We start from the raw sequence: 26,135 nt of genomic DNA, 5'->3' as shown, positions 1-26,135 counted from the left end.
TATTAAGGGTGGGAGTAGGGATGTAGCTATCTAAAATAGAAAAATTTTCATTTAAGATTAATAATTAAATTTTAATTTAATTTTTTAAAAATTACAAAGGTTTAAATTATTAAAACGATGAAATTATATTTTTATTATAGTTAATTTTTTAAATTAATCTGTCGAAGGTCAAATCATGAACGTGTTAATTTAGCTTTTCAAATTTTTTATTATAAATGATTTAGAATACATAAATATAGAATTTTAATTTTTCATATGAAAAAGAATGATTGATAGATCAATAATTGATGTTTATAAGTGAAGTAAAAAATTATTAGGAGGTTGGTAGTTATAGGAGAACCGAGTCTCAACCAGGCATAAATCTAGATAAGTGTGTTCAAATAGGCTATTTTTCATGTTTTTTTTTATGGCTATATTTTAATAAGATAATACCAATATATATATGTCTCTGTGTGTGTGTGTGTCTGGGGTAAGATGTTCCTAACCTTACCTTTTATATTTAAAAAAAAATAGTTTAATAATGTGTATCCAACAAGGTGGCTTTCCTTTTGCAAGCATACTATAATCATGCCTCAAATATGCATTATTATGATATACTAATCATTTTAAAAATAATTAATGTTTTGCAAAAATTATAAATATTTTTTTGGTAAAACAAATACTAAAACGTCTTAAATTTGTCCTACAATATCAAAAGCACAATTTGTTTTCAACATGTTAACTTCCACCTTATCAGTAGAGACCGATCTAGTAATCTTGTTGGCAATACAATTAGCCTCCTTTGAGATGTGTTTAATCACCCGATGTTTTTTATGTTGTAGTAGCTTTTGGATTCTCCTCACCAGAGCGGAAGTTGAAATAGTTAGAGTGTCTGTTCTTAGTGCTTGGGCCACCTCAAAATTATCTGTATGAATCAAAATTCTCTCCAATCTCTGTTCTTTTAGAAAGATAAGACCATCCAAAATACCCCAAAGTTCGACATAAAAAACAGAGTAAGTTTTCAAGAAATGATTAAACCCCATTATCCATAATGGTTATGCTTAATAATATGATAGAATGGTTATGCTTAATAATATGATAGGGTTATAGGATACTAAAAAAAATAAAACATGACATAAAATGATTTATATAATTCAAATTAGTAATGTATGAAATTTATATAAATATACAACATTTCAAATAAGGAAGATTATCAAAATAGTCATTTTTGTTTTCCTTAGGTGATATTTTAGTCACTTATGTTTGAAATATTACGTTTTAGTCACTTACGTTATCGTGTTGTAACAATTTAGTCACTGAGCGTTAATTGTTATTAATGGGATAATAGTAAGCTAATGTGGCATGTTAAATCATCATTTCAAATAAAAATTTTAGGTTAAATTGTACAATTGGTCCCTATATTTTTTCATTTTGAGCAACTTAAATTTCTTCTTTTACGTTAAAAGAGATGGAGAAAGGAGGAAAATAAAGGGAGAAGCATAAGAGAATGAAAAAAAAAGAAAAAAAAAAGGAGGGGGAAGTTAAAGGAACATAAAAGAAAAAAATAAATTGCTCAAAATGAAAAAATATCGGGACCAATTGTATAATGTAACCTAAAATTTTTGTTTGAAATGATGATTGAACATGCCACGTCAGCTTACTGTTATACTGTTAACAGTAATTAACGGATCAGTGAATAATATTTTTACAACATGTTAACGTAAGTGACTAAAACATAATATTTCAAACATAAATAACTAAAATGTAACCTGAAGGAAACAAAAGTGATTATTTTAGCAGTTTACCCTTTTAAATACCATCAAAATACAACAAAATACATATTTACCAAATTTAGTAATTCGATTTCAACTAGAAATTAGGATTTTGGCATAAATATCACCAATTTTTACTCTCTTTTAAAATTTTAAAATTTGATTTTATATAAAAAAATATTGAATTACATCCCATTCAATTTTAATTATTAGAAATGAAATTAATTTTTTTTTTAAAATAATCATAAGGTGTGATAGTTGCTCACCTCATCCCTTAACTATGTGATTGGAGATTTGATCGCTGCTCATAAGAATATAGCACATTTCATAATCAACCGTTTTATTTATTTGAAAAGCACTTGCAGCAAGGGAATTAATCATTGTTACCAGGGACAGATCCAGGATTTTACTCTAAGGAGGGCAAAACTTCTAAATTCAAACGTCCTTTTTTTTAATGTAAAAAAGTATTAATTCTTCTCGGATACTTTTTTTTATCAAATTAATTAATTTAATATTTTTTAAAAAGCATGAATGGTTTAACTGTAAAAAAGTTAAAAGAAAAAAAATCACATTATATAAAATTAAATATTTCTTTCCAATATCCAAAAAAGAATAACTAATACTATAACAAAAATTTCATAAAATTCATTATAATTCCAATAATTAAATTTAAAAAAAGCATGGCCTTAGTCCTATTCATCAATACTAAGCATCCTAAATTGCACATTTGCTTTTTCATAAGATCGAACTAATAATAAAAGGTTGAGGAACCGATTGATTATTATTGCTTTTTGACACCCTTTTCTTAAAAAAAACGAATTTTTTGTTGACCATAATTTAATCAAAAAACCTGAAGACTGTAATAATATATTAAACAACAACATATTAGGAAAAAAGAATAAGCTAAATTAATAAAGAGCATAATTTATGCAAAAATATTTATTAAAAGGTTTTTTGCGTAAAGAGTCGAGAGGAAGATTATTTGTATTTTTTTACTCTATGCTCTCAGTCTTGGCATCAAACTTCTTTCTTTTTCTCTTGGCAGTGTTTGCACTTTATTAAAGGAAGATAATCCCCCAGCAAGACATATAAATTAAAATACAAGAAATTCACTAACTTAATATGTCGGGTATAGATCAAATCAATTACTTATAGAATTTGACTTTAAAATCCATGTTAGGCCTTTAAATGTAGTCTTTCAAGACCCATCGTATATTAATATTTGATTATTATTATTATTATTATTAAAGTTATATAATTAAAAATTAAAAAATACATTACTAATATAAAGTATAACCTTATGACATAAGGGATGAATATTATACAATGTAAACACTAAATTTAAAATATATTATAATTTATATATAAAATTTAAAAATCTAAAAATTTCAAGGGAAGCGATCGTCTTTACACCCCCGGATCCATCCCTAATTGCTGCCAGCGATAACTACCTTCATCATAACTTTTAATAAAAAAATGAAAAACCAAATAAACGAGCAAAATATAATATCAAAATTTAATTGGATCCAATATAAATGTCGAATATCAAAAAATTAATTTGATCGGGATTGTTAGTAAAATAGAGCATGAAAACAGAAAATGGTGGGGGCAAGCAAGTTGGCAACTTTGTTAACATTTCCAAGCAATAAATGCGAAAAGCTGTGACATTAAAGTGAGTCAAATTTTGTTGTGATGTCATTTCTGCTTCACCAAGTTATTTGCTGTGCATGACATGCAATCACTTTCTTTTTTTTTGTTCTTTTCATAATTATGATATTATTTTTAATTATTATAAATTACAAAAAAAATTCCAATTTTTATAATATCTAAATACTAAACCTATTTCACACAAATTATTTTCATAAATCTTATTTGCATTTGAAGTATGAAAGAAAACTATATAATCACTAAAGAGTTAAAAGACAGATAGTACACAACACATGATAATTCATATTTTTTTTTCAAAATATTTATATAAAATTGATATATATTTTTTAAATTATAATAATAAATACGATTAGCGTAATTTAAACTCAAGCCACAACTAAAGTAATGAACACTTTTTACCATCAGACCATCACATAGAGTTCTAAAATTGATATATTTTAATTCATATTAGAAAATATTAAGATATTTTTATGGTCATCCATCATATTTATATTATTTCTAAAATTTTATATTATATTTAATTATCATATTAGAAAAATCCCATAGAGCTGAGCAGGTGAGCAGTCCAGTATTATTATACTATTATGAGAAAACTGGTAGACTTTTTGTCCGTATGTCCATTGTCAGCTTCCTACCTCATCTACTCCACTCCCTCCTTTGCCTGCCTTCTTGCAAATAACATATAATATCTATATATAGATATATTATATGGGTAAATTAATGATGATTTGACTATTTAAAAATTTTTATTTAAGTTATTAGGTTATTAAGATTTTTTAAAATTTTACTAGTAAATTTTAAGTAACTATTTAACAATCGGTACGGTAGATTAGTACTCATCGATAAGTGGAAAAATATACAATATATCTAAGTAATTAACAGTCAATGTCGAAAACTTTAAAAAAAAGTTGTCTGGATTTTGATTCATAAATTTGTAATGTTTAAAGCTATTTTAAGAATAAAAAAAAAACCTAAACTGTAGAAGAGAGAGGGAAGAGAAGTTTTCAATTGGTACAAACATTGCAAATAGAGAATGTCATACAATAACAATTTTAACAATCCAATGACTTAAATAAAAACTTTAGAATAATTCAATGATCATTTTGTAATCTTTTGAAGTTAAATAACCAAAACATAAACTTACTAATAGTTTAGTGATATTGAGTGTAGCTTACCTATATATATAATTGCAAATAGTAAACCATGCAGCTAACTCAAGTCCATTATTTGACCTAATTATCAACAAACGCATACTCCATTCATCACATGAATGATGTGCTTTCTCCAATGATGCAACACAAATAGAAAGAAAAAGGTGAAAATTATTTCAAAGGAATTTAACAAGGACATAACTTAGTTAAAAGAAATAGAAATAAAATAAAGATTTGTTGATGCAAAATTTCAACAAGGGAGGATTACAAGAAGGAAAAGGTGGTTAGGCTTGAAATGGTTCACTCATGTAGGGCGGAGAGCATTAATGATTAAGGTGAAGGGGAGAAGTAATGACGAGCTCCCATGGTGGAAGAATAAGCTAAAGGATGTTTGTGGTGGCTGAAGAATGGAAGAGTGGAAGAAAACCCCTTACGCCCTAATACTAAGAAGTGTATATAAGCTTTTCAAAAAAAAAAAGTGTATATAAAGAGGCCTTTGGTATGACCAATGTTGTGATCAAGATATTTATGTATAACAAGTTTTTTTTTTCATTAAGAGAGAAAACTAAAGAAATCTTTATTTCTAAATAATCAAAATTGAATTACATAACTCATCTACTAGCTTTGTTATACATAGTATATTTGCTACCAGATTACCTCCATCAAATGCCATCAGTTCCATCAACATACCTCCACTAATAGTACTATTCAACCCATACCTAGAGAACACGTGAACCGCTACTTTTGAGTAGGCAATTTATATTGATGGAACAAGCATCACTTGTACCTCCATTAATAGTACTATTCAACCAGTACCTAGAGAACACATGAACCACTACTTTTGAACAGGTAATTTATATTGATGGAATGAGCATCACTTGTCACCCGCATACTCTATGATGTCATATTGCCCCTTAGCTAAAGCTCTTGAAGAGACTATAGTTAGGAATCATCACGTGTCTCATTAAGTATACATATGTATATACCCCTTCTCACCTTTGAGAAGGGATAAATACAACGAACCTCATTCAGTTTTCACTCAATTCTCTCATTAAACCTTTAAGTCATCATCCTCTCCTCTTTTACCTTGTTCATTATTGCCTTCACCTAATGGCTCTTTGCCCCCTAAGGGTGAACTAACCTTTTTTTCATCACCACCGTCTCATTCACCCAAGTTCTTGATATCTACAATTAGTGTGGTAAGTGTAGATGACATGGCTCATTCAACCACTGGTGTTCTTGGTATTGTAGAAGAAAGAGACTAAGACCAGAAACAACAAACTTAGACCTAAACATGAGTAGTGTAAAACCAGCCTCAAACCAACAATAATATTAGTGTCTGTTAGGGCGAATAGACCTCTCAAAATTATTATTCAAGCTCATAACAATTCATAAAAATGTAGGAAAAATAATGAGTCTGTTAGAAGAACAACTCTTTACACAACAAAATTTCGATCAAGAGTAGTAGAAAACATAAGCAAGAGATCAGCAAAAGAAATAAAAGAAATGAGAAAATAATTGAAGAATTATGGGTTAAAAGGGAACCTCAACAATAAAACCCCCTATCTAGCAAGAAGAGACGACCTAGTCAAGGGCAAAGCCAGAATAATTTTTTAGGAGGGGCCGAACGAAATTTTAATTTTTTATAATCTATATCTTTATAAATTTTAAAGGATTAAATCGAATTTTTATAATTTTAGGGGGGCAAAGTGCAATTTTACCTTTACTAATTTAAAAATTTTTAAAAAAATTAGAAGACCTAAATGACAATTTTTTATTTTAGAGGGGGCCGGGGGCTGGCAATCGCCTCTGGAGCCAGTCTTACTCCAATAGGCGACAGAATCAATGATGTGAAGATAACCTAACAGACTAACCAAACCGACCACAAGAGTAGAATCAACAAATGCAAGAAAATCTATTTGAAATGATTGGAGTTAATATGATATTATATAATTACTAAACTACTCGTAACCTCCACTTTCCATCCATAAGTTGAAGGACAATGTCCACTTAAGCGCATTTAAATTCATGTTCTTTTGTTAAAAAAGCGGTGCTAATTGAGTTAAAACTTAATCAACTAAATTAATACAAAATTAATTACAATTGAATCATAGAAATATTTATAGAGAGGATATAAAAATTAACTTATTTACTCTTTTTTTCTATTGTTATAACTTATTTACTCTTTTTTTAGTGTTATAGAGAATTGTGGTTATTTCTTTTAATAACGTGGTAGTGATCTTGGTTTCTAAGATGGTAGGTTTTTCATTTGACGCTTTAAAGTTTTATAAAATTATATGTTAGTATAAAGATAAAATTATATTTTGATCCTCTAATAATTTATATTTTATCTTTGGCCCTCGTCCTTGCATATCATCCTTAATGTTCAAACTTGATCTTCCTCTTAATAGTACAATATACCATACTATTATACGGAAAGCTTGAGTAAAACTTACCTACTTTATTCAAAGAGAACTAGCCAAATAAACATATCATCTCATCGTCTACTTATAGACAACATGGTTCACATTTTTATAAAATCTTACAACCTAAATATTTCAATTTGGCCAAATAAGGTAAACTTTTAAGAGAAAATTGAAAAATTGGACCAACTCAAGTACTTGGTCCCACTTCTTCTTTCAAATACACTTCTCTATTTTTAAATTCTTCCATATATGATAATGACTAAATTTATGTTCAAACTTATATATAAATGTGGATTTAATGTGTAATTCGATATATAAATTTTGATTTATACATATAAAATTTTGATTGTGATTTAAATTTATAAATAAAATTTTAATTCCGATTTAATCATACAAATTAAAAAATTACATCAATTCAATAAATATAATGATTTGAAAATTGATATGGTGTCAAATTAACATATTTATATATTTTATTTTGATAACTTTTTAATGCTAATAATTTTGATATTTATTGTCTAATGTCAACAACAAATTAAAATATGAAATCACATAGGGAATAATAATTTGACATTTTTAAAATTTTAAGATTTTATTATTTTTATATAAATATTATTTATGAATATATTTATTAGAAGTTTAATTAAAATTAAATTTCTTTTAAATAAAATATATCTTTTAAGAAATTGAGTAGAAGTAAAATCTAGGTATTAATTTCAGCTTAAAAAAACTGAAAATTGGGGAACAATTCACGTCCTTGCTTTTGCTTTTGGTTTGGAAAAGAAATCAAATTTATTTTATTTTATTTTTTTAACTTCATTCAATTTTAATTCTTTTCTTTAATTTCATCTAAATTATTTTGGTATTTGAGTCGCATTTAACTTTTTTTTTCATTTGAGTACTTTTTTTCGGTTCAAGAGATAAATAAGATTATCCCATTGTATTATTTTTAGCGTTGTTTCAAGAATAATTCTTTTCTTTGTACAACTAATTCGACATTGAATTACTTTATTAAGGAATAAGTTGACACGGTTTGATTGAGAGTACAATTGGGTGACCTTTTGAGATTAAATGATCTAGTTTATATGATCCATGCGATTGAAATCATTAATTAAAATAGGGTTCTTCTAGTTCGTAAAGTTACCAATGGATTAAATCGTGGAAGCATCTTTCGGAGTCATTCATTCGATAAAGGTTAATCGTTGAGCGGTTGCCACGGTTAATTTACAATTAAGGAATAGTTAGTGGTTGGGATGTATTCAATCACTATAACTAACTTACCAGTGAGCTAGAATATAGTTCATGATCAGTTCTGAGATATCTTCCTCTAGGCTAGAATATTCATCAATTGAGTTTATTTTATCTAATTTCAAATTCAGTTTTTATTTACTGTTTTAATGTTCTTCGATTTTTATTTATTTAATTTTGTATTATTTAATCCCCTTTATTTATTTTATGTAGAATGACAAGAGGTGAAACCAATCCCAACTAATCCACGTGGGATTAACCCTATTCCCTGTATTACGAATTTTATATTCCGTTTTTAAGTGTATAATTATTTTTAGTGGATTCACATTATGTATATAATATGTTCACATAAAATAAGGTTATATTAATAATATATAAAATTTAAATTAAAATAATATTTAATATATAAAATTACATAAAATTTAAAATTTATCAATAAATTTGTTTTAACTTTTAATAATTAAAAGATATGAATTTTCTCACCATACACTTGTTAATAATTCAGCCTTATTATTTATGCACACATGGAATGAATAAAATAACAACAACGAATTTTTTATTTTAAATTTTAGATGAATTTAAAAATGTATTTATTTAGTATAAATAAGAAAATGGAAGAGAGAGAGAGAGAGAGAGAGAGAGAGAGAGAGAGTCAGAAAGTGAAAGACAAAGACAAAGACAAAGACAACGACAAAGACACAACAACACATCGCTGTCCTAATCTCTGCATGCCTCAATTTTCACTCACTTCCCTATTAAATTTCTGTCTCTCTTTCTCTCTCCATCTCTTCCTATCTTCTTCCTTCTCTGACCAGTTTTGGGTCACCGCGGTAAAGGCCTCAGCTCATATTGCTTTCATCGATTTTCCTCTGCATTTTCCATCACTTTCTCGGGAAAAAAAAAGAAAGTTTCAGAAGAAATGTACTCGGGTATTCGGTCGTTATCGTTAGATGGATGTGTGGGGGATTATCAAGGGTCGCTTGATGGAACCAACTTGCCCGGTGATGCTTGTTTGGTCCTAACAACCGACCCCAAGCCTCGACTCCGATGGACGGCTGAGCTCCATGAACGTTTTGTCGATGCTGTTACTCAACTCGGCGGCCCTGACAGTAAGTTTTTGTTTCTGGGTTATCTTTTCCTTTTACTTTTTGCTATAAAAATGTGATTTTTTGCTTATTTTTATTTGTTATTATTTGATTGGTCATGATAATGTGTTATATTAGTGGTAATCAAAGTTCCTTTTTAAAAAAATAAAATAAAAAATAAAAAAAATCAACTTTCTGGATTTTGGGTACTTTAAGTATCTCTTCTCTCTTGAAATATGGGTTACTTTTTTTTTCTTTAAAAAACCTATTTCTTTGAGATTTAGTCATTATGTTCTTTGAGACATTGATAGCATTATTTTTGGCTTTTGAGAACTGGCCTTTCGAACACTTGGGTTTTAAAGTTGATACATGTTATTAATTTGTATTTTGGTAATTCTAGTTTCTATATTGTCTTTAAATTTAGTTTCATTTTGATCCTCCTGTTGATTGTTGAAAAAGATGTGTTGTTACCATGTTGTTCACGTCATCTTTGATTTTTATTACAAGCCACAATTGTTTTTTTCTTTGTAATGTTTGGTAATGATTTAACAGTCATGTTTTCTATTGGCACACCATTTAATATCGTTGGAAAATGGATCATGACATCTTGGAACTTTCTTTATCTCATTGCCATTGTCTTGTTCTTTCTATCATATATCTGCCAATTCTATTATTTTTTGGCCTCTTGTTAATATTTTATTGCCATGGATTTTCTTCTTTTACTTGTATGAACCACATATATTTGCATAAACACGTAGGTTCTTGTGCCCACGTTATGTTTCTGGGGGTACTTATCTAGCCATACAATACGACTAATAGGACAAAACATAGTTTTGGAGCCATTAAGTTCAATAATTTCGGTCTCCATACTTTCCTGTTGGAAGACAAACTTGAGCAAACTGTGGTTCTTTGTCTTGGTCTGCAAGAATAATCTTGGTATTAGTATTTTCTTCCTTTAAAATTATGCCATAGGATTATAGCATTGTAAAAAACAATTGTAAAAACATCATACATGCTTCTCTGTTTGTAACTTGGAGTGATACTATGTGAACCAACCTAGTTGATTAACAATGGCATTTTAAGACTCGACCTTCATGCCCCCTTCTGTCATGTCTTGTATGAACTGGCATTTTGTTGTTATAAAGTTATGAATCTTGACCTAACGTAGTTCGTTTGTCTTGAAATGCATTGCAGAAGCAACCCCTAAGACTATTATGAGAACAATGGGAGTAAAAGGCCTTACCCTCTATCACTTGAAATCACATCTTCAGGTTCGTTGTTACCCTCATCAATGGTCACGACATGAAGTTGTTCCCTTTTTATATTAGTGCTTTCATGCCTCTGCTTGGTTTGAACTTTTATGTGCACCCATTTATATCTGCATGTGTTTTTGTTGGGAGGAGATGGCTTTACCGGCTAAGCTAATTGAAATACCGTTGCCTCTGTTTTTGCAGAAATACCGACTAGGGAAACAATCTGCCAAGGAATCAACTGATAACTCTAAGGATGGTAGGAGACTCATTCTCTTTAAACTATTAATTAATTTATTCATTAATGAATATGGTAACTTCTTCCTTCTACCATATTTTAGTGTTGTACCTTTGATTGGCTCAATGAGTCATGAGCAAGTACTATGACAATTTGACTATTTCAACTCTGTCAAGAAGAGACTGTTGACAAAATGTTTCTATCATATGCGCCCGGTTTAGTACAAAGTGAAGAAACTGCACATAGGAAGACATTAACTTTTTTCCTTTCGGGGGTACTTATAGGCATGGGTTTGATAAATCATCAAATTTTGCTTCCAAATTTTGTACTAGAACTTTTTTAGTTATGTGCTCTTCAGGGTTTCATAAAATTTCCGAAATTGTTTTTGAACTTGGTTTTATATGACTTTCTCGTTTCTGCCATGTTTACGTGGTATATTGATTCTCGTTGGAGGTCCAGAGAATTATTTCATGTGAACTGATAGATGGCAGATAATTGTTAGACATATTCTTAGTTGACTGACAAAGATATATTTCTTGGTGTTTCAGCTTCCTCAATTGCAGAAAGACAGGACACTGGCTCATCTACCACAGCATCTTCGAGAATGATTGCGCAAGACGTGAATGAGTATGTTCTTTTTGCTCTTGCTTGATGATCTCGTTAGCTTTCTTGAATTTCATATGAATACTAGATTCCATCTTCCGAACAGTGGTTACCAGGTTACTGAAGCTCTTCGAGTGCAGATGGAAGTTCAACGAAAACTACATGAACAGTTGGAGGTTGGTCAGAATTCTGGTCACCTCATAATGATGTTTGTCACCCTTGTAGTTACACATGTTTTTTTCTGCACACTAACGGTTTCACTTAGCAGGTACAACGTCGTCTTCAACTCCGGATTGAAGCACAAGGCAAATACCTACAGTCAATACTCGAGAAAGCTTGTACAGCACTGAATGATGAGGCTGCTGCTTCTACTGGTCTAGAAGCAGCCAGAGAAGAACTTTCCGAATTGGCTATCAAGGTTTCTAACGATTGTCAAGGGATGATCCCTCTCGATAACATAAAATTGCCTTCCTTGTCTGAATTCACTGCAGCTCTAGAGAACAAAACTGCTTCCAATATGCCAACCCGAATTGGTGACTGCTCCATCGAAAGCTTCTTGACTTCAAGCAGAAGCCCTTTGTCACAAACGGGTGTCGGGTCACAGGCTGTTACAATGAAAAGGCCAAGGCTCCCATTTGGTATCGGTGACTCTTTTCCCTTGGGTGGCATAAGGCCAGAAATAGAGTGGGTAATGCCTAATATTAGTTGAGTTGTAAGACATTTCCATCTTAGAAATGGTACCTTCTCTTATTATTTTTCCTTTTTGTTTTACTCTTCTTTCTAGTTAATCTAAAATGTAGTTTTTTTTTTCAACTGTATTATCAGTGGCCTATATATATATATATGCTAAGAGCTGATCCATTTGAATATGGGGTTACCTTAAAATTCGAACTGAATCGATTGAATTATAATTCGACCATAAATGCCATCCAATTCAATTGGTCAAAATAAAAATAGAAACTTTCAGAAAAGAAGCCCGCTTTCTCTCCTATTCTTCCTCAAGCTTTATGTTGATTCAAGGACCAAATTTTTGATGTGTTTTTTAGTCTCAAATGACTGAGTTAATCAAAACCAACACGGGGTGAGTTACCCGGATTTTAACTATCTGTTCCAAATACTAAAACTTGGTACTTTTTCAATGGCGTGCAATGTGATGAATTCATGGACATTCACTGGTATTGTGGGTGCGTTCCTTGATCTATTCATAGCTTATTTATATCTTTGTGGATCAACTCTGGCCTATTTGGCTTCAAGATTTCTGGGTTTATTTGGACTGTCTTTGCCGTGTCCTTGTAATGGATTGTTTGGGTACTTGGAAAAGAAAAATCGTTTCCAAGCCATGTTAGTTCATGATCCATGTCTTAAAATCTCACCCGTTCAATATTCTATTATGAAAAGACTCCCTTTTGATGCTATCTGGAACAACTTTTATGATGATGGAGAAGATGACGATGATGATGAGCAACGCGATAGCCAATTGAATTCGGATTATTGGCAGGATGGGAAAGTAGAAATGGAGGGGGAAGCTTCTTCTAGTTCATGTAATGGGAAGAAGAATACTTTTGTTGGTGTGAAAAATGGAAACTTTGGGCAAATTCATAAGTGGAAAGGAGGCCTAAAGTTGGTCTTAGGCGACGCAAGAGAATTGATAGTTTTCTTGGTGGAAAAGTTTCATCTTCTCCGAATGATCCATTGGTTTCCATTACGACACCAACTGGTTTCAATTCTTCTGCTACTTTTGTTAAACTTGGCAAAGATGTTACCGAAGAGAGTAAGACTCTGGTTCATTCCGAAGGTGATGATCTTTTACGAAACCTTCCTTTGGTTTTTTTATTATGTTAATGTCACATCTAATGTGTTCATAGTTCTGTACTTTTTAGATGGTAAGGAAACTGCAAAAGATATTGGAGGGCCTAAACAAAATTTTCAGGGTTCACAAATGGATTATGACTCTTTTGCTGAGAATAAATCGGTGGACGAAAAGGAAATAGCAATGGTTATCAAGCGCTCGGCATCGGCTCAAGATTTTGATGGCGGCAGAGTCTTGGGACAAGCTCTCGATGCAGAGCACGCTGCTTGTGCTGCTCTTTACATTGAGCTCGAGAAAGAGAGAAGTGCCGCTGCCACTGCTGCTGATGAGGCTATGGCGATGATACTACGTTTGCAAGAAGAGAAGGCAGCCATTGAGATGGAAGCTAAGCAATACCGGAGGATGATCGAGGCGAAATTCACATATGATGCTGAAGAAATGAACATTCTCAAAGAGATCTTATTAAGGAGAGAAAAGGAAAAGTATTTCTTGGAGAAGGAAACTGAATCTTACAAGCAAATATTATACGGGAAAGAGCAGCTGGATGCTGATATGTATGATACTGCAGCCACGGAGGAACAAGAGATGTCAAGTGAGTGGGAGCTACTGCAAGTTCAGCAGGTCAATGAATTGTTTAGAGAGAAGGACAAGACGAAAGTTAACACCGATTTTGTGGAAGGGATAGCGGTCACCGAACTCAATAAAGCTGCCAGCTTTTTGAGTTCGAGTATTGAAAATAATGATGCACATATGTTTAGAAGTGACGATGAGATTAATACCATGGTAGAAGATAAGAAGCAATGCAACGAAACCAATCCAAACCAACATTCGGCACTGAAGACAACTGAGGCTAAGATGATTTTCCCATACATCAACGAAAAAGTGGAGAAACTCGGAAAAGGTTTACATAGATCAGATTCTGGTTCTGGTTTCCATGTACTCGATGTTCATGTCATTAACAACGCATCAAATGAGAAGAACAAAGAGGGTGAAAAAATAATCGAGAAGAAGTTGATCGGTGTTTCCTCAAACTCACCTAAAGCATGTGATAATCAAACCCCCGGTTGGGTAGAAATTGAGTCTGGCAGGAAAGGAAACAGTTTAGAGAGATCGGAAGGATTACCACCAATTCATCCTTCACAACCAAAATATTTGCATAGAAAATCGAAGTCGGCTTTTGATTATGAAAGGTTAAAGATTGACAATGAAGTTGGGTGGCTCAGAGAAAGGCTAAAGATTGTACAACTGGGAAGAGAGAAGCTCAACTTCCCTGCAGGCCAGAAGGGAAGGGAACAAGTTGAGTTGCAAATAATGGAAGATATTGCAACTCAGCTTCGAGATAGACAACAATTAACCGAGTCGGGGAAGGCTCTACCACAGGCACCGTTGCCCCCTCCATCTTCTAAGGTGCTCTTTTACTCTCTACATGATCAACTCTATAGGATATTTATTATAGTTCCTTAAAATAAACATAAGATATTGAAGATCTTGAGATGAGCACCATTAATTTATTGCTCTAGCTGTATGATTTCAGGTAATGTCAAAGAAAAGACATAAGCAAAGTGCTTCTTTAGGAGGATTAGGAAGCATTTAAAAGGGTGAATGGTACCATCGATTTGAAGGTTTTGATTTAAACGTTAACTTCACTAGTAAGTTTTCTGCAAAAAAATGTACTTGCTAAGCAAAATTTTTATGACTTATTAGCTCTGCAGGTTCCTGGCTGAAATGAGCTTATGTTGGTCGTATTATATAATTACTAGTTGACATATAAATTTTATAGAATAATAATTATTTTCCACTAAATTTTGACTTAAACAAGTTGAAGGCGAATACATGAATAAACTTATTTAAACCCCAAATTTATAGCAGCTAAACTTATTTAAACCCTGAATTCTTAGCAGCTATGTTACATTACGCATCGTTATGCAGTGACTCGAGTATTACTTGAATTCCATGTTGTGGTTGAATGGTGATATAAGGAATTGGTGAGTGGACATAGGCAGGGGAAAGAGAAATGGTGTAGCGTTGTAGAATCATGGAGAGTGCAATCTTCGTTTCGATGATTGCAAAGTTCATACCAACACAATTCCGAGGTCCCAATCCAAAGGGACAAAATGCACCTGCATTGTAATTGGTAGCTTTGGCAATCCCTTCTGCGAATCTCTCTGGTTTAAAAAGATGTACCTCATCTCCCCATAGTTGAGGGTCATGGTGAGATGCAGAATGTACAACTAGAAGATCTAGATTAGCAGGCAAGACTAGCTTCCCTAACTGAACTTCTCTTTCAGCTCTTCTCATCATGGCAATTGATGGACCATATAATCTTAGAGTTTCGTAAATAATCATGGTCATCTGTTTGCAGAATAAGAATGAATCAGATTACATTAAAGAATTTAATGTACTAGAGGCATATTAATATACACCAGCGTTTGACAGTTTACTTACGATTTTGAGTTTAGAAATGCCTTCAGAATCTGGAATTTGGTTACCAAATATCTCAATCACTTCTCTTCTTGCTTTCTCTTGCCAATCTCCATGAATTGCTATAAGGAAGACCATCCATGCAAGTAAGGAATTAACAGTATCTTGTCCAGCAAAGTAGAACGTTTTGCACTCATCCACCAAGTCTTCCATCGAAAGCCTGTTATTTTTGTCTGGATCATGATAGGCTTTTACAAGTAATCCCAGAAAATCATTGTCGAAGCTATCGGCTTCTCTGTTCTCAACTTTGTCTTCTCTTTTCTTAACAATCTTCATTACACAATCTTGTATTCCTTTTGAAAGTTCTTCAGACTTTAGCATATCAGCAGATTTCCATAACTTGCTGTAAAAGCAAACCAAGGTCAGCTATGTATTGACAAAAACTGAGGGATCAATTAAGCTTTTAGAGGGGACATACTTGATCAGAGGAATTCGAGTTTCGAAGAGATTTCTGCTCCTAATTATTGACAACTTGCTCAACATGTCAAAAATCTTCTCCCCTTCCAAGTAACTGCTACCGAAAGCTGTTCTGGATATCACTTCCGAGGTCAATAATCTAAATTCATGATATACTTCCATCTCTTTGCCTACATAGCTTTTCCACTTTTCTAGCATTGTTTCAACACTAGCAATTACAGCTGGTGTCATGTTCTGCACAATCAATCCTCCAACATATATAAGAAAGATTTAGAAAACTAATTTCACATGTTTGGAGTGTTTTACCTTTAAGCTTTCCCCATGAAAAGCATAATTCGCCAACTTCCGTTGCTTCACCCATTTTTCACCTAGAGCTGTCACAAGCCCATTCCCAAATAGGCCAGTGAGAAAAAAAGTAGGCTTCCTTTTTGGAAAAGTTGTCGCACTATGTTTCAGAACCTCGTTGACAAGTTCAGCTTCCGTAATCACCAGTTCAGGTCGATTACCGTCCCAAGCAAGATAAATCCTCCCTAATCAAGCAATAAACAAAAAAGGGTCCATTTTTTCTTAGAACTAGAAGATCCAAACCATAGTGCAAAACATGCATAGATCTTACCATATCTGTTGACACATGAGTAAACATGTGGCTGCACTCTGGGAAATATATCATGTCTCAAGGCGCCCATAGGTTTGCTTAAGGCTTCCATTGTCATTTTGGTAGCTTCTTTGTTGTTGCCATGGATGAAGGTGTAAGGAGGTCCTTTGATTCCCTGTGAACTCATCATACGCTGTAGACGGAGAGGTCTCCATAAGTAATCATAAAGGAGCTTTACTAAAGCTATGAGGATGAAACAACATGGAAAAAGAATTGCAAGCTTCGTCAAGGCACTCATGTTTCTTCTTCTCTCAGCAATGAATTGAAATGGTGCTTTAGCTTTTGCATTTATGGTGACAGGTTGACAGGTACCGCATAGTAAAAGAGATAATTAGATTTATTTTTCTTTATTTATTTATTTCTCAATTTGTACGGTCTTGGGCTCTTTGACAATTTTTATTTTCATGGACCATAATCTTGTTGAATATTGGCAATATCCCACATTAGGAAAAGATAGAAAGGGAGGGGGTTTGGTTTGTTATATATAGAACCCCTCCCCCTTTGGTTGTATCATCCCAAAATCTTCTCCTTTGTAATATTTCTAGAGGAAATATTAATTTGGTAGTGTCCGAGGACGTAAGCTAAATTGGCTGAACCTCGTTAAAACTCTGGTATTTTATTTCTTATTTGTTTGCTTTTATTTAATAGCTTTATGTTGGTTATATTTATTTAGTTATTATTGCTATAAATATCTAAGTGAGTTCTGTCTAGTTGTTGGGTTTTAAGCGGGACCATTGTGACCCCTCCAATTTAACTGGGAATTTTCTTAGTATAATTGTTGGCATAATAATTATCTAAATATTTCTGATAATATTGTTATTAATATTATCGTCGCTTCCGCAACAATTGGTATCAGAGCCAAGGTTTTGTAGTATGCTCTGTGTTTGCAGCTTAGTCTGATCTTACACATCAGAAACATTTCCTAAAGCTTGTGGGTATTCTGCATTTGGTGGCTATTAAGTAGAAGCTATGGCAAAAATGACAGAAGAAAAACCATCCATATCAACAACTTCCACTTCGTACATTTTGCCGAGGATTGGAACTGCAAATACGAGATTTGTAGTGGAAATTTTTGATGGAACAGGTCATTTTGGCATGTGGCAAAGTGAGCTTCTAGATGCCCTCTTTCAACAGGGTCTAGATATTGCCATTGAGGAAGAAAAACCAGAAGGGGTTGATGATAAAGAATGGAAGACCATCAACCGATTGGCATGTGGTACAATTCGATCATGTCTTTCCAGAGAGCAGAAGTATACATTCAGTAAAGAGACTTCTGCAAGTAAATTGTGGAAAGCATTGGAGGAGAAATTCTTGAAGAAGAACAGTCAAAATAAGTTGCATATGAAGAAAAGACTGTTTCGTTTCAATTATGTTCCTGGTACCACGATGAACGAGCACATTACCAATTTTAATCAGCTGGTGGCTGATTTGTTGAATTTGGATGTGACTTTTGAAGACGAAGACTTGGCGTTAATGTTGTTGGGATCGCTTCCTGAGGAGTTTGAGTACCTTGAAACTACTCTACTTCATGGAAAATCGGAAGTAACTTTCAATGAAGTAACTGCTGCATTGTATAGCTATGAACTACGCCGAAAGGATAAGTTGAAAGGTTCAGGTGAAGCAGCAGTGGAAGCATTGGTAACAAGAGGTCGTCAGCAAAGTCAGTCTAATGGGAAGAGAAGAAAGTCCAAAGGTCGAGCTGTTGCCAAAGATGAATGTTCCTTTTGCAAAGAAAAAGGACATTGGAAGAAAGATTGTCCAAAATTGAAGAAAAAAGGGAAGACTCCGCAAGATGCAAATGTTGCAGAATGCAATAGTGAAGCAGAGTCAGACTTTTCTCTTAGTATGACATCTTCAACATTATATGCAGATGAGTGGATCATGGATTCTGGTTGTTCCTATCATATGTGTCCCATTCGGGAATGGTTCTTTGAATTTCAAAAACTAGATGAAGGGGTTGTTTACATGGGTAATGATAACACATGTAAAATAGCCGGGATAGGTTCAATTAAACTGAGGAGTCATGATGGATCTACTAGAATTTTGCGGGATGTACGATATGTCCCAAAGTTGAAGAAGAATCTCATCTCTTTGGGGTCGTTAGAATCTAAAGGCCTAGTTGTGACAATACGAGATGGAGTTCTTAAAGCAACTTCAGGAGCATTGGTGATGTTGAAAGGCATAAGAAAGAACAATCTGTATTACTACCAAGGTAGTACAGTGGTCGGGACAACAGCAGCAGCAATTTCGAGTACCAAGAAGGACGCTGAGGCAACACAGCTGTGGCATATGCGTTTGGGCCATGCTGGTGAAAAATCCTTGCAAACTCTAGCCAAGCAAGGATTATTGAAAGGTACAAAGACTTGCAAACTTGAATTTTGCGAGCATTGTGTTCTGGGAAAACAACGAAGGGTGAAATTTGGCACTGGGATTCACAATACTAAAGGTATTCTGGATTATGTGCATTCTGATGTATGGGGACCGTCCAAGACTCCATCACTTGGAGGAAGACGTTATTTTGTCACCTTTATTGATGATTTTTCCAGACGAGTTTGGGTGTTTCCTATGAAGAACAAAGATGAGGTGCTTGAAGTTTTCCTTAAGTGGAAAACTAAAGTTGAAAATCAGACAGGAAGGAAGATTAAGGTTCTCCGATCAGACAACGGTGGAGAATATAAAAGCGATCCTTTCCTGAAGATATGCCAAGATTGTGGCATAGTAAGGCACTTCACCGTAGGTGGAACACCGCAACAGAATGGGGTGGCAGAGCGTATGAATCGAACGCTTGTGGAGAAAGTTCGATGTATGTTATCTAATGCTGGATTAGATAGAAAGTTTTGGACTGAGGCTGTGACGTACGCTCAACATCTCATCAATCATTTGCCATCATCTGCTATAAATGGCAAGACTCCTTTGGAGAAATGGTATGGAAAACCTGCTACTGATTATGACACCTTGCGCATTTTTGGTTCTATTGCATATTATCATGTGAAAGAATCAAAGTTAGATCCAAGAGCAAAGAAGGCTCTATTCATGGGCTTCAATGCTGGTGTTAAGGGATATCGTTTGTGGTGTCTAGAGGCAAAGAAGACGATAATCAGTAGGGATGTTACCTTTCATGAATCTGCCATGTTGAATAAGGTAAATCCAGAAGGAGTGAGTAGTACTTCGCAGCAGGTGGAGTGTACTCCGCAGCAGGTGGAGTTTGAGCAGAGTGTGGTAATTCCAGCAGAAGGTACCACTAGTGATTCTTCATTGGCAGATGCAGAGTCAGATGAGGAAGAGGTTTCTACCCAAGAACCTCAACAGCAATCAGAGCCAATTGCAGTCAGAAGGCAGAGACGAGAAATTCAGAAACCAGCTCGTTTCACTGACATGGTAGCTTATGCACTTCCAGTTGTTGATAATATTCCATCCACTTACACCAAAGCCATTCAGAGTTTAGAGAATAATAGATGGTTAGGTGCAATGGAAGAGGAAATGCAATCTCTAGAGAAAAACAAGACGTGGAAGCTGGCACAACTACCAAAAGGGAAGAAGGCGATTGGTTGCAAATTTGAAGACACTATTGAAGTTAGTGTTATGAGAAGATGTTCGAAGATGTGGAATATCGCCAAGGTGGAGATTTGTTGAATATTGGCAATATCCCACATTAGGAAAAGATAGAAAGGGAGGGGGTTTGGTTTGTTATATATAGAACCCCTCCCCCTTTGGTTGTATCATCCCAAAATCTTCTCCTTTGTAATATTTCTAGAGGAAATATTAATTTGGTAGTGTCCGAGGACGTAAGCTAAATTGGCCGAACCTCGTTAAAACTCTGGTATTTTATTTCTTATTTGTTTGCTTTTATTTAATAGCTTTATGTTGGTTATATTTATTTAGTTATTATTGCTATAAATATCTAAGTGAGTTCTGTCTAGTTGTTGGGTTTTAAGCGGGACCATTGTGACCCCTCCAATTTAACTGGGAATTTTCTTAGTATAATTGTTGGCATAATAATTATCTAAATATTTCTGATAATATTGTTATTAATATTATCGTCGCTTCCGCAACAAATCTACACATATTTTGGGTACTTTCTTTGTTATCACGTGGGATTGCTATTCGGTGTTTTTTTTTTAAATATGGGTAATTTTCGTTTTCACAAATAAATGTTATAAAATAATTATTTAATTATTGAAAAAATATTTTTTAGTCACCATTAAATGATTAACGGAAATATAGGGTGACAACTTTTAAATTTAGTAGAATAGTAATTTTAATCTTTAATATTTTTATATTGTGTTAATTTAGTCTTGATTTTGAAAATTTTAAAATCTTCAATATTTACTTCTTTGTGAACCTTTCACAAAGCTAGAAAATAAATTTATTAACTAAATTTGATTGAAAATATATCAAAATAAAAATACTAAAAATTCAAGATAATAAATTTCACATTTTTTATTATTTTAAAATTAACTCTTAATGTCACAAAGAAAATAAAAACTACAAAAAGGACTGAATTACACATGTATAAATATTGATGGCTAAAGTTGTTATTATACCAATTTTAAAAACAATCAAGTTTTCTTCCTACTAGTAATTTAACTATTGATGACAAAAAATGAAAGGTGATAAAAAAAATTTTCATATTAAATAATAAACTTTACATGCCATTTATGTATAATTCTTATAAATTAATTACAACTAATTTATAGATTTGGAGGATTTACCTTTAGGCTTTCCCCATGAAAGCATGATTGGCCAGCTTTCGATGCTTTGCCCATTTTTCTCCCTCAATGAACACAAGCCATTTCCCAGGAGCTTCCCACCAACATCTGTAAGCTTCCTTCTCTGAAAAATTTTCTCACTATTTTTCATAACCTCTTTGATCAATTCAGGTTCTGAAATCACCACTTCAGCTCGAACGCCATTCCAATAAACAAAATTCTTCCCTAATCACACAACACAAAACAAAAAGTGTCCATCTTTTTCTTAAAGCTAGATAAGCAGAAGTTACAATAAATCATAGTGAAAAAACAAGCATCCACTTCACCATATGTATTGATCCAGGAATAAATATGTGGTTGTAATCTGGGAAATAAATCATCTGTCAAGCCCACAGCTTTGCTTAATGCTTCCTTTCTCATTTTGGTAACTTCTTTATTGTTGCCATGGATGAATCTGTAAGGAGGTCCTTTGATGCCCTGTGAATTCATCATATGCTGTATACGAAGAGGTACCCACAGGTAATGATAAAGGAACTTTGTTAAAGCTACGAGGAAGAAACAACATGGGACAAGAATTACAAGCTCCATCAAGCCACTCTTGTTTTCTTCTCTTACCACTGAATCCAGATATTTCATTTGTATTTATATTGTAATTTCCATATTCAACAAATACACTGTACTATCATTAATGTTTTAATTAGTATTTACATTATAATTTAAACAGGAAATAAATAATTAATTCAAAATTTCCGTTGGGTTGACGGTTGTTCACAATTAAATGCGGCTAATGAGAAGATATCTCTATTATTAACAGCAAAGCAAATACAATTCAACAAACAGTCGACTTTCTTTGTATTAAATCAAACTGGCCTAACTCCTCTACAACTCTATTTTGCGAAACTGGAGATTAGAGTTAGCACCAAATCCAACGGCCACCTTTGTGTTACACCCCTCTTACCGCTAGTTGGTCTGCTGATGCCAACTTGTCAACTCTATGGGGAAAATTTGGTACCACGCCACGCAATTTGACTCTCCTCATTTTTTTCGCATTTTTTCTATTCATGAAAGATATTTGCATCTTGTTTTTTTTCATAGTTATGTTGCAGATTTGCGGTTAGTAAAGAGGCATCGACTATGACAGTCTAAATCCGTTGAAGATTTCGAAGCCATCAGAAAGCAAAAAATAAGGTGACTGTTGTTCCAATAGGGTTGGAAGCGTGTAAATTATTGTACTAAAAAATCACACAAAGTTCAATTCCCAGGGAAGAGAGGTGGATCACATGGATCTCTTAAATACCAAGTCTTTCCTTAGTCAGAATATTCCTTCTATAGTAATTTAATAGCACAATTAAATACTGCTATTATACCCTCAAATATTGAAAGAAAAATAGGACAAGAAAAAACACAAGAGTTTTAACGAGGTTCGGTAAATTATACCTACGTCCTCGGGCATTAGCACCAGATGATAACTTTATTATCTCCAAAATAATACAAACAAATAGAATTCCTTAAGAATTCTCAAATGGGAGAAGAGAGAAAACTAAGAGAGAAAGATTGGTTGGGATGGTTGAAATGAAAAATGAAAATGCCTATTTATAGTTAAAGTTCAGGGACTAACTTGCAAATGGCCTAAAAAATTAGGGACCAAAATTGCAATTATCCCATTCAACTTTTCAACATTCGGTGCAACTTGCTTCACCTTTTTAACAAGTTGCTTCCTACCTTTGTTGACTTTTCAACAATCTCCACCTTGAAGATTTGATTAGGATAATCACATCTTCACACACTTCCTTCAACTCCCCAAATTCGATAAAGTTATCTTTTGTAGTGCCTCCAAATGCACTCTCGAGCGCCATACACCTGAAGGTGCTCAAATTCTCAGGATGTTAATCAAGTTCAAACAATGATTAAACTTGATTGTTGTTACCATTTTGGTCATCATATCTGCGGGATTATCTGCTGTCGGAATCTTTTGAAGTAGAATTTTTCCTTTTTCAAAGACTTCCCGCACAAAGTGATATCTTACGTCGATATGCTTGGTTCTTGAATGATAGACTTGATTTTTCGCTAAATGAATAGAGCTCTGACTGTCACAATATAGACTAATGTGACTTTGAACAACTCCCAAGTCTTTCAACAATCCATTAAGCCAAATAGCCTCCTTAACAGCTTCTGTAACTGCCATATACTCTGCCTCTGTAGTAGACACAGCTACTGTAGACTGTAAGGTAGACTTCCAACTTACTGGGGCTTTAGCAAGAGTAAACAGATACCTCGTAGTTGAACGACGTTTATCTAAATCACCAGCAAAGTCGGAATCAACATATCCAACTACAAACTGACCAAGTGCTTCATCCTGCTCAAAAATTAAACCAACGTCTATGGTTTTTCGAAGATACCGTAGAATCCATTTCACAGCTTGCCAATGTCCTTTTCCAGGATCATGCATATACCTGCTCACAACTCCAACAGCTTGTGAAATGTCAGGCCTCGTACACACCATCGCATACATCAAACTCCCAACTGCATTAGCATATGGGACTTTCGCCATATATTCTCTTTCTTCTTTAGTTTTCGGAGATAATTGAGCACTAAGTTTCAAATGAGAAGCAAGTGGGGTACTTACATGTTTTGTGTTTTCATTTACACCAAAACATTGTAATACCTTTTTCAGATATTGCTTCTGATTCAAACAAAGCTTACCTCTCTGTCTATCTCTACTTATCTCCATGCCGAGAATCTTCTTGGCCTTATCTAGATCTTTCATCTCGAACTCTTAATTCAACTGAGCCTTCAGCTTATCTATCTCTTTTTGGCTCTTCGAAGCGATTAACATATCATCAACATACAAGAGTAGATAAATGAAAGATCCGTCATGCAGCTTCTGCAAATACACACAATTGTCATATTTGCTTCTTGTGTACTTCTGCCTTCTCATAAAGCTATCAAATCGCTTATACCACTGCCTCGGGGATTGCTTCAATCCATATAGCGATTTGTTCAGCTTACAAACCCAATTTCTACCACCAGCATCTGTGTATCCTTCGGGCTGAGTCATATAGATCTCCTCTTCTAACTCACCATGCAAGAAAGCCGTCTTAACATCAAGTTGAGCTAGCTCCAAATTCAACTGTGCTACCAAGCTAACAAAATTCTGATGGAGGAATGCTTCACAACAGGGAAAATACATCATTGTAGTCAATTCCCTCCTTCTGAGCGTAGCCTTTAGCTACCAATCTTGCCTTGTAGCGAACATCTTTCTTGCTAGGAGATCCATCTTTCTTTGCGAATACCCACTTGCATCCGATTGCCCTTTTACCTTTCGGTAATTGCGCCAACTCCCAAGTATTGTTCTTCCGGAGAGACTGTATTTCTTCATCCATGGCGCATTTCCATTTATCACTTTTTAAGCTTTGCATTGCTTCTTGATAAGTAATAGGAATATCATCATCAACAACGGGAAGGGCGTAGGCCACCATATCAGTAAATCGAGCAGGTTTACGAATTTCTCTCCGTGGCCTTGCAACTGCAACTGGTTCTGGTGTACTTAACGGTTCTTGGGTCAGAACCTCTTCAACCTCTAATTCTTCCATTGTGGCTGGAGAATTAGACTTATTAACTGGGCAAATCCCCATCTGCTCAAACTCCACCTGTTTTGGAGTACACTCCACCTGCTGTGGAGTGTCGCTTGTCTGAATATCTTTATCTGCTACCTTTTTCAATATGGCAGATTCATCAAAGGTAACATCTCTGCTACAGATCATTTTCTTTGTGCTTAAGCACCAAAGACGGAATCCCTTCACTCCAGAAGTGATTCCCATAAAAAGAGCTTTCTTTGCCCTCGGATCTAACTTTGACTCCTTCACATGGTAATATGCAGTGGATCCAAACACATGTAAGGAATCATAATCTGTAGCCGGTTTTCCAGACCATACCTCCATAGGAGTTTTTCTTTCTAATGCAGATGATGGCAAACGATTAAAAAGATGGCCAGCATATGTCACAACCTCAAAATTACTTGCCCAACCCAGCATTGGACAACATACATCGAACTTTCTCCAGCAATGTTCGATTCATACGCTCTGCCACTCCATTCTGCTGTGGTGTATCTCTAACTGTGAAGTGTCGAACAATACCATACTCTTGGCACACATCGAAGAACGGATCACTTCTATATTCCCCTCCATTGTCCGTCTTAAGTCGCTTGATTTTCTTGCCAGTCTGGTTTTTGATCATAGTTTTCCATTTAAGAAAAACTCCAAGCACTTCATCCTTAGTTCTCATGGTATACACCCAAACTCTTCTGGAAAAGTCATCAACAACAGTAACAAAGTAGTGTTTTCCTCCCAATGAAGGTGTCTTGGAAGGCCCCCACACATCTGAGTGAACATATTCCAAAATACCTTTTGTATTATGGATAGCAGTGCCGAATTTCACTCTCTTTTGCTTTCCCAGAACACAATGCTCGCAAAATTTTAATTTGCAAGCCTTTGCACCTTTCAACAATCCTTGCTTTGCCAGAATTTGCAAGGATTTTTCACTGGCATGTCCCAACTTCATATGCCACAACTGCATTGATTCCAATTCTTTGTTACCGAAAGCTGCAGCGACTGCTCCAATAACTGTACTACCTTGGTAGTAAT

The 26,135-nt window shown here is 33.9% G+C and overlaps 4 protein-coding genes across 6 annotated transcripts; 2 read left to right on the top strand and 2 right to left on the bottom strand.

The window, feature by feature from the left end:
• Positions 1-8,983: 8,983 nt before the first annotated feature.
• LOC107939362 (protein PHR1-LIKE 3) lies at positions 8,984-12,233 on the top strand. Of its 2 annotated transcripts, none has more exons than XM_041088656.1 (6): positions 8,984-9,353; positions 10,524-10,600; positions 10,784-10,838; positions 11,366-11,444; positions 11,527-11,596; positions 11,686-12,233. In XM_041088656.1, the coding sequence occupies exons 1-6, from the start codon at positions 9,164-9,166 to the stop codon at positions 12,127-12,129; spliced, it is 915 nt and encodes a 304-aa protein (XP_040944590.1). In that variant the 5' UTR covers positions 8,984-9,163; the 3' UTR covers positions 12,130-12,233. The 2 variants fall into 2 exon arrangements, with proteins under 2 accessions (XP_040944590.1, XP_016728182.1); XM_016872693.2 differs by having other exon boundaries at positions 8,996-9,353; positions 11,689-12,233.
• Positions 12,234-12,237: 4 nt separating this feature from the next.
• On the top strand, positions 12,238-14,897 carry LOC107939347 (calponin homology domain-containing protein DDB_G0272472). Of its 2 annotated transcripts, XM_041088650.1 has the most exons (3): positions 12,839-13,215; positions 13,301-14,637; positions 14,765-14,897. In XM_041088650.1, the coding sequence occupies exons 2-3, from the start codon at positions 13,360-13,362 to the stop codon at positions 14,822-14,824; spliced, it is 1,338 nt and encodes a 445-aa protein (XP_040944584.1). In that variant the 5' UTR covers positions 12,839-13,215; positions 13,301-13,359; the 3' UTR covers positions 14,825-14,897. The 2 variants fall into 2 exon arrangements, with proteins under 2 accessions (XP_016728165.2, XP_040944584.1); XM_016872676.2 differs by having other exon boundaries at positions 12,238-14,637.
• A 105-nt stretch (positions 14,898-15,002) lies between these two features.
• On the bottom strand, positions 15,003-17,106 carry LOC107939361 (cytochrome P450 CYP749A22). Its single transcript, XM_016872692.2, has 5 exons — positions 16,745-17,106; positions 16,435-16,658; positions 16,130-16,362; positions 15,676-16,054; positions 15,003-15,582 (listed from the first exon to the last, which is right to left on the bottom strand). Exons 1-5 carry the CDS (start codon positions 17,019-17,021, stop codon positions 15,142-15,144), a joined length of 1,554 nt encoding a protein of 517 aa, XP_016728181.1. The 5' UTR covers positions 17,022-17,106; the 3' UTR covers positions 15,003-15,141.
• A 4,363-nt stretch (positions 17,107-21,469) lies between these two features.
• Positions 21,470-22,128, bottom strand: LOC107939352 (cytochrome P450 CYP749A22-like). The gene is made up of 2 exons (XM_016872680.2): positions 21,819-22,128; positions 21,470-21,717 (listed from the first exon to the last, which is right to left on the bottom strand). Exons 1-2 carry the CDS (start codon positions 22,126-22,128, stop codon positions 21,470-21,472), a joined length of 558 nt encoding a protein of 185 aa, XP_016728169.1.
• Positions 22,129-26,135: the final 4,007 nt, after the last annotated feature.

Source organism: Gossypium hirsutum, chromosome A02, assembly GCF_007990345.1.
Source record: "Gossypium hirsutum isolate 1008001.06 chromosome A02, Gossypium_hirsutum_v2.1, whole genome shotgun sequence".
Classification (NCBI taxonomy): Eukaryota; Viridiplantae; Streptophyta; class Magnoliopsida; order Malvales; family Malvaceae; genus Gossypium; species Gossypium hirsutum.
Note: the sequence above shows the minus strand (reverse complement) of the source record. Positions and strands in the feature narration are given on the sequence as shown.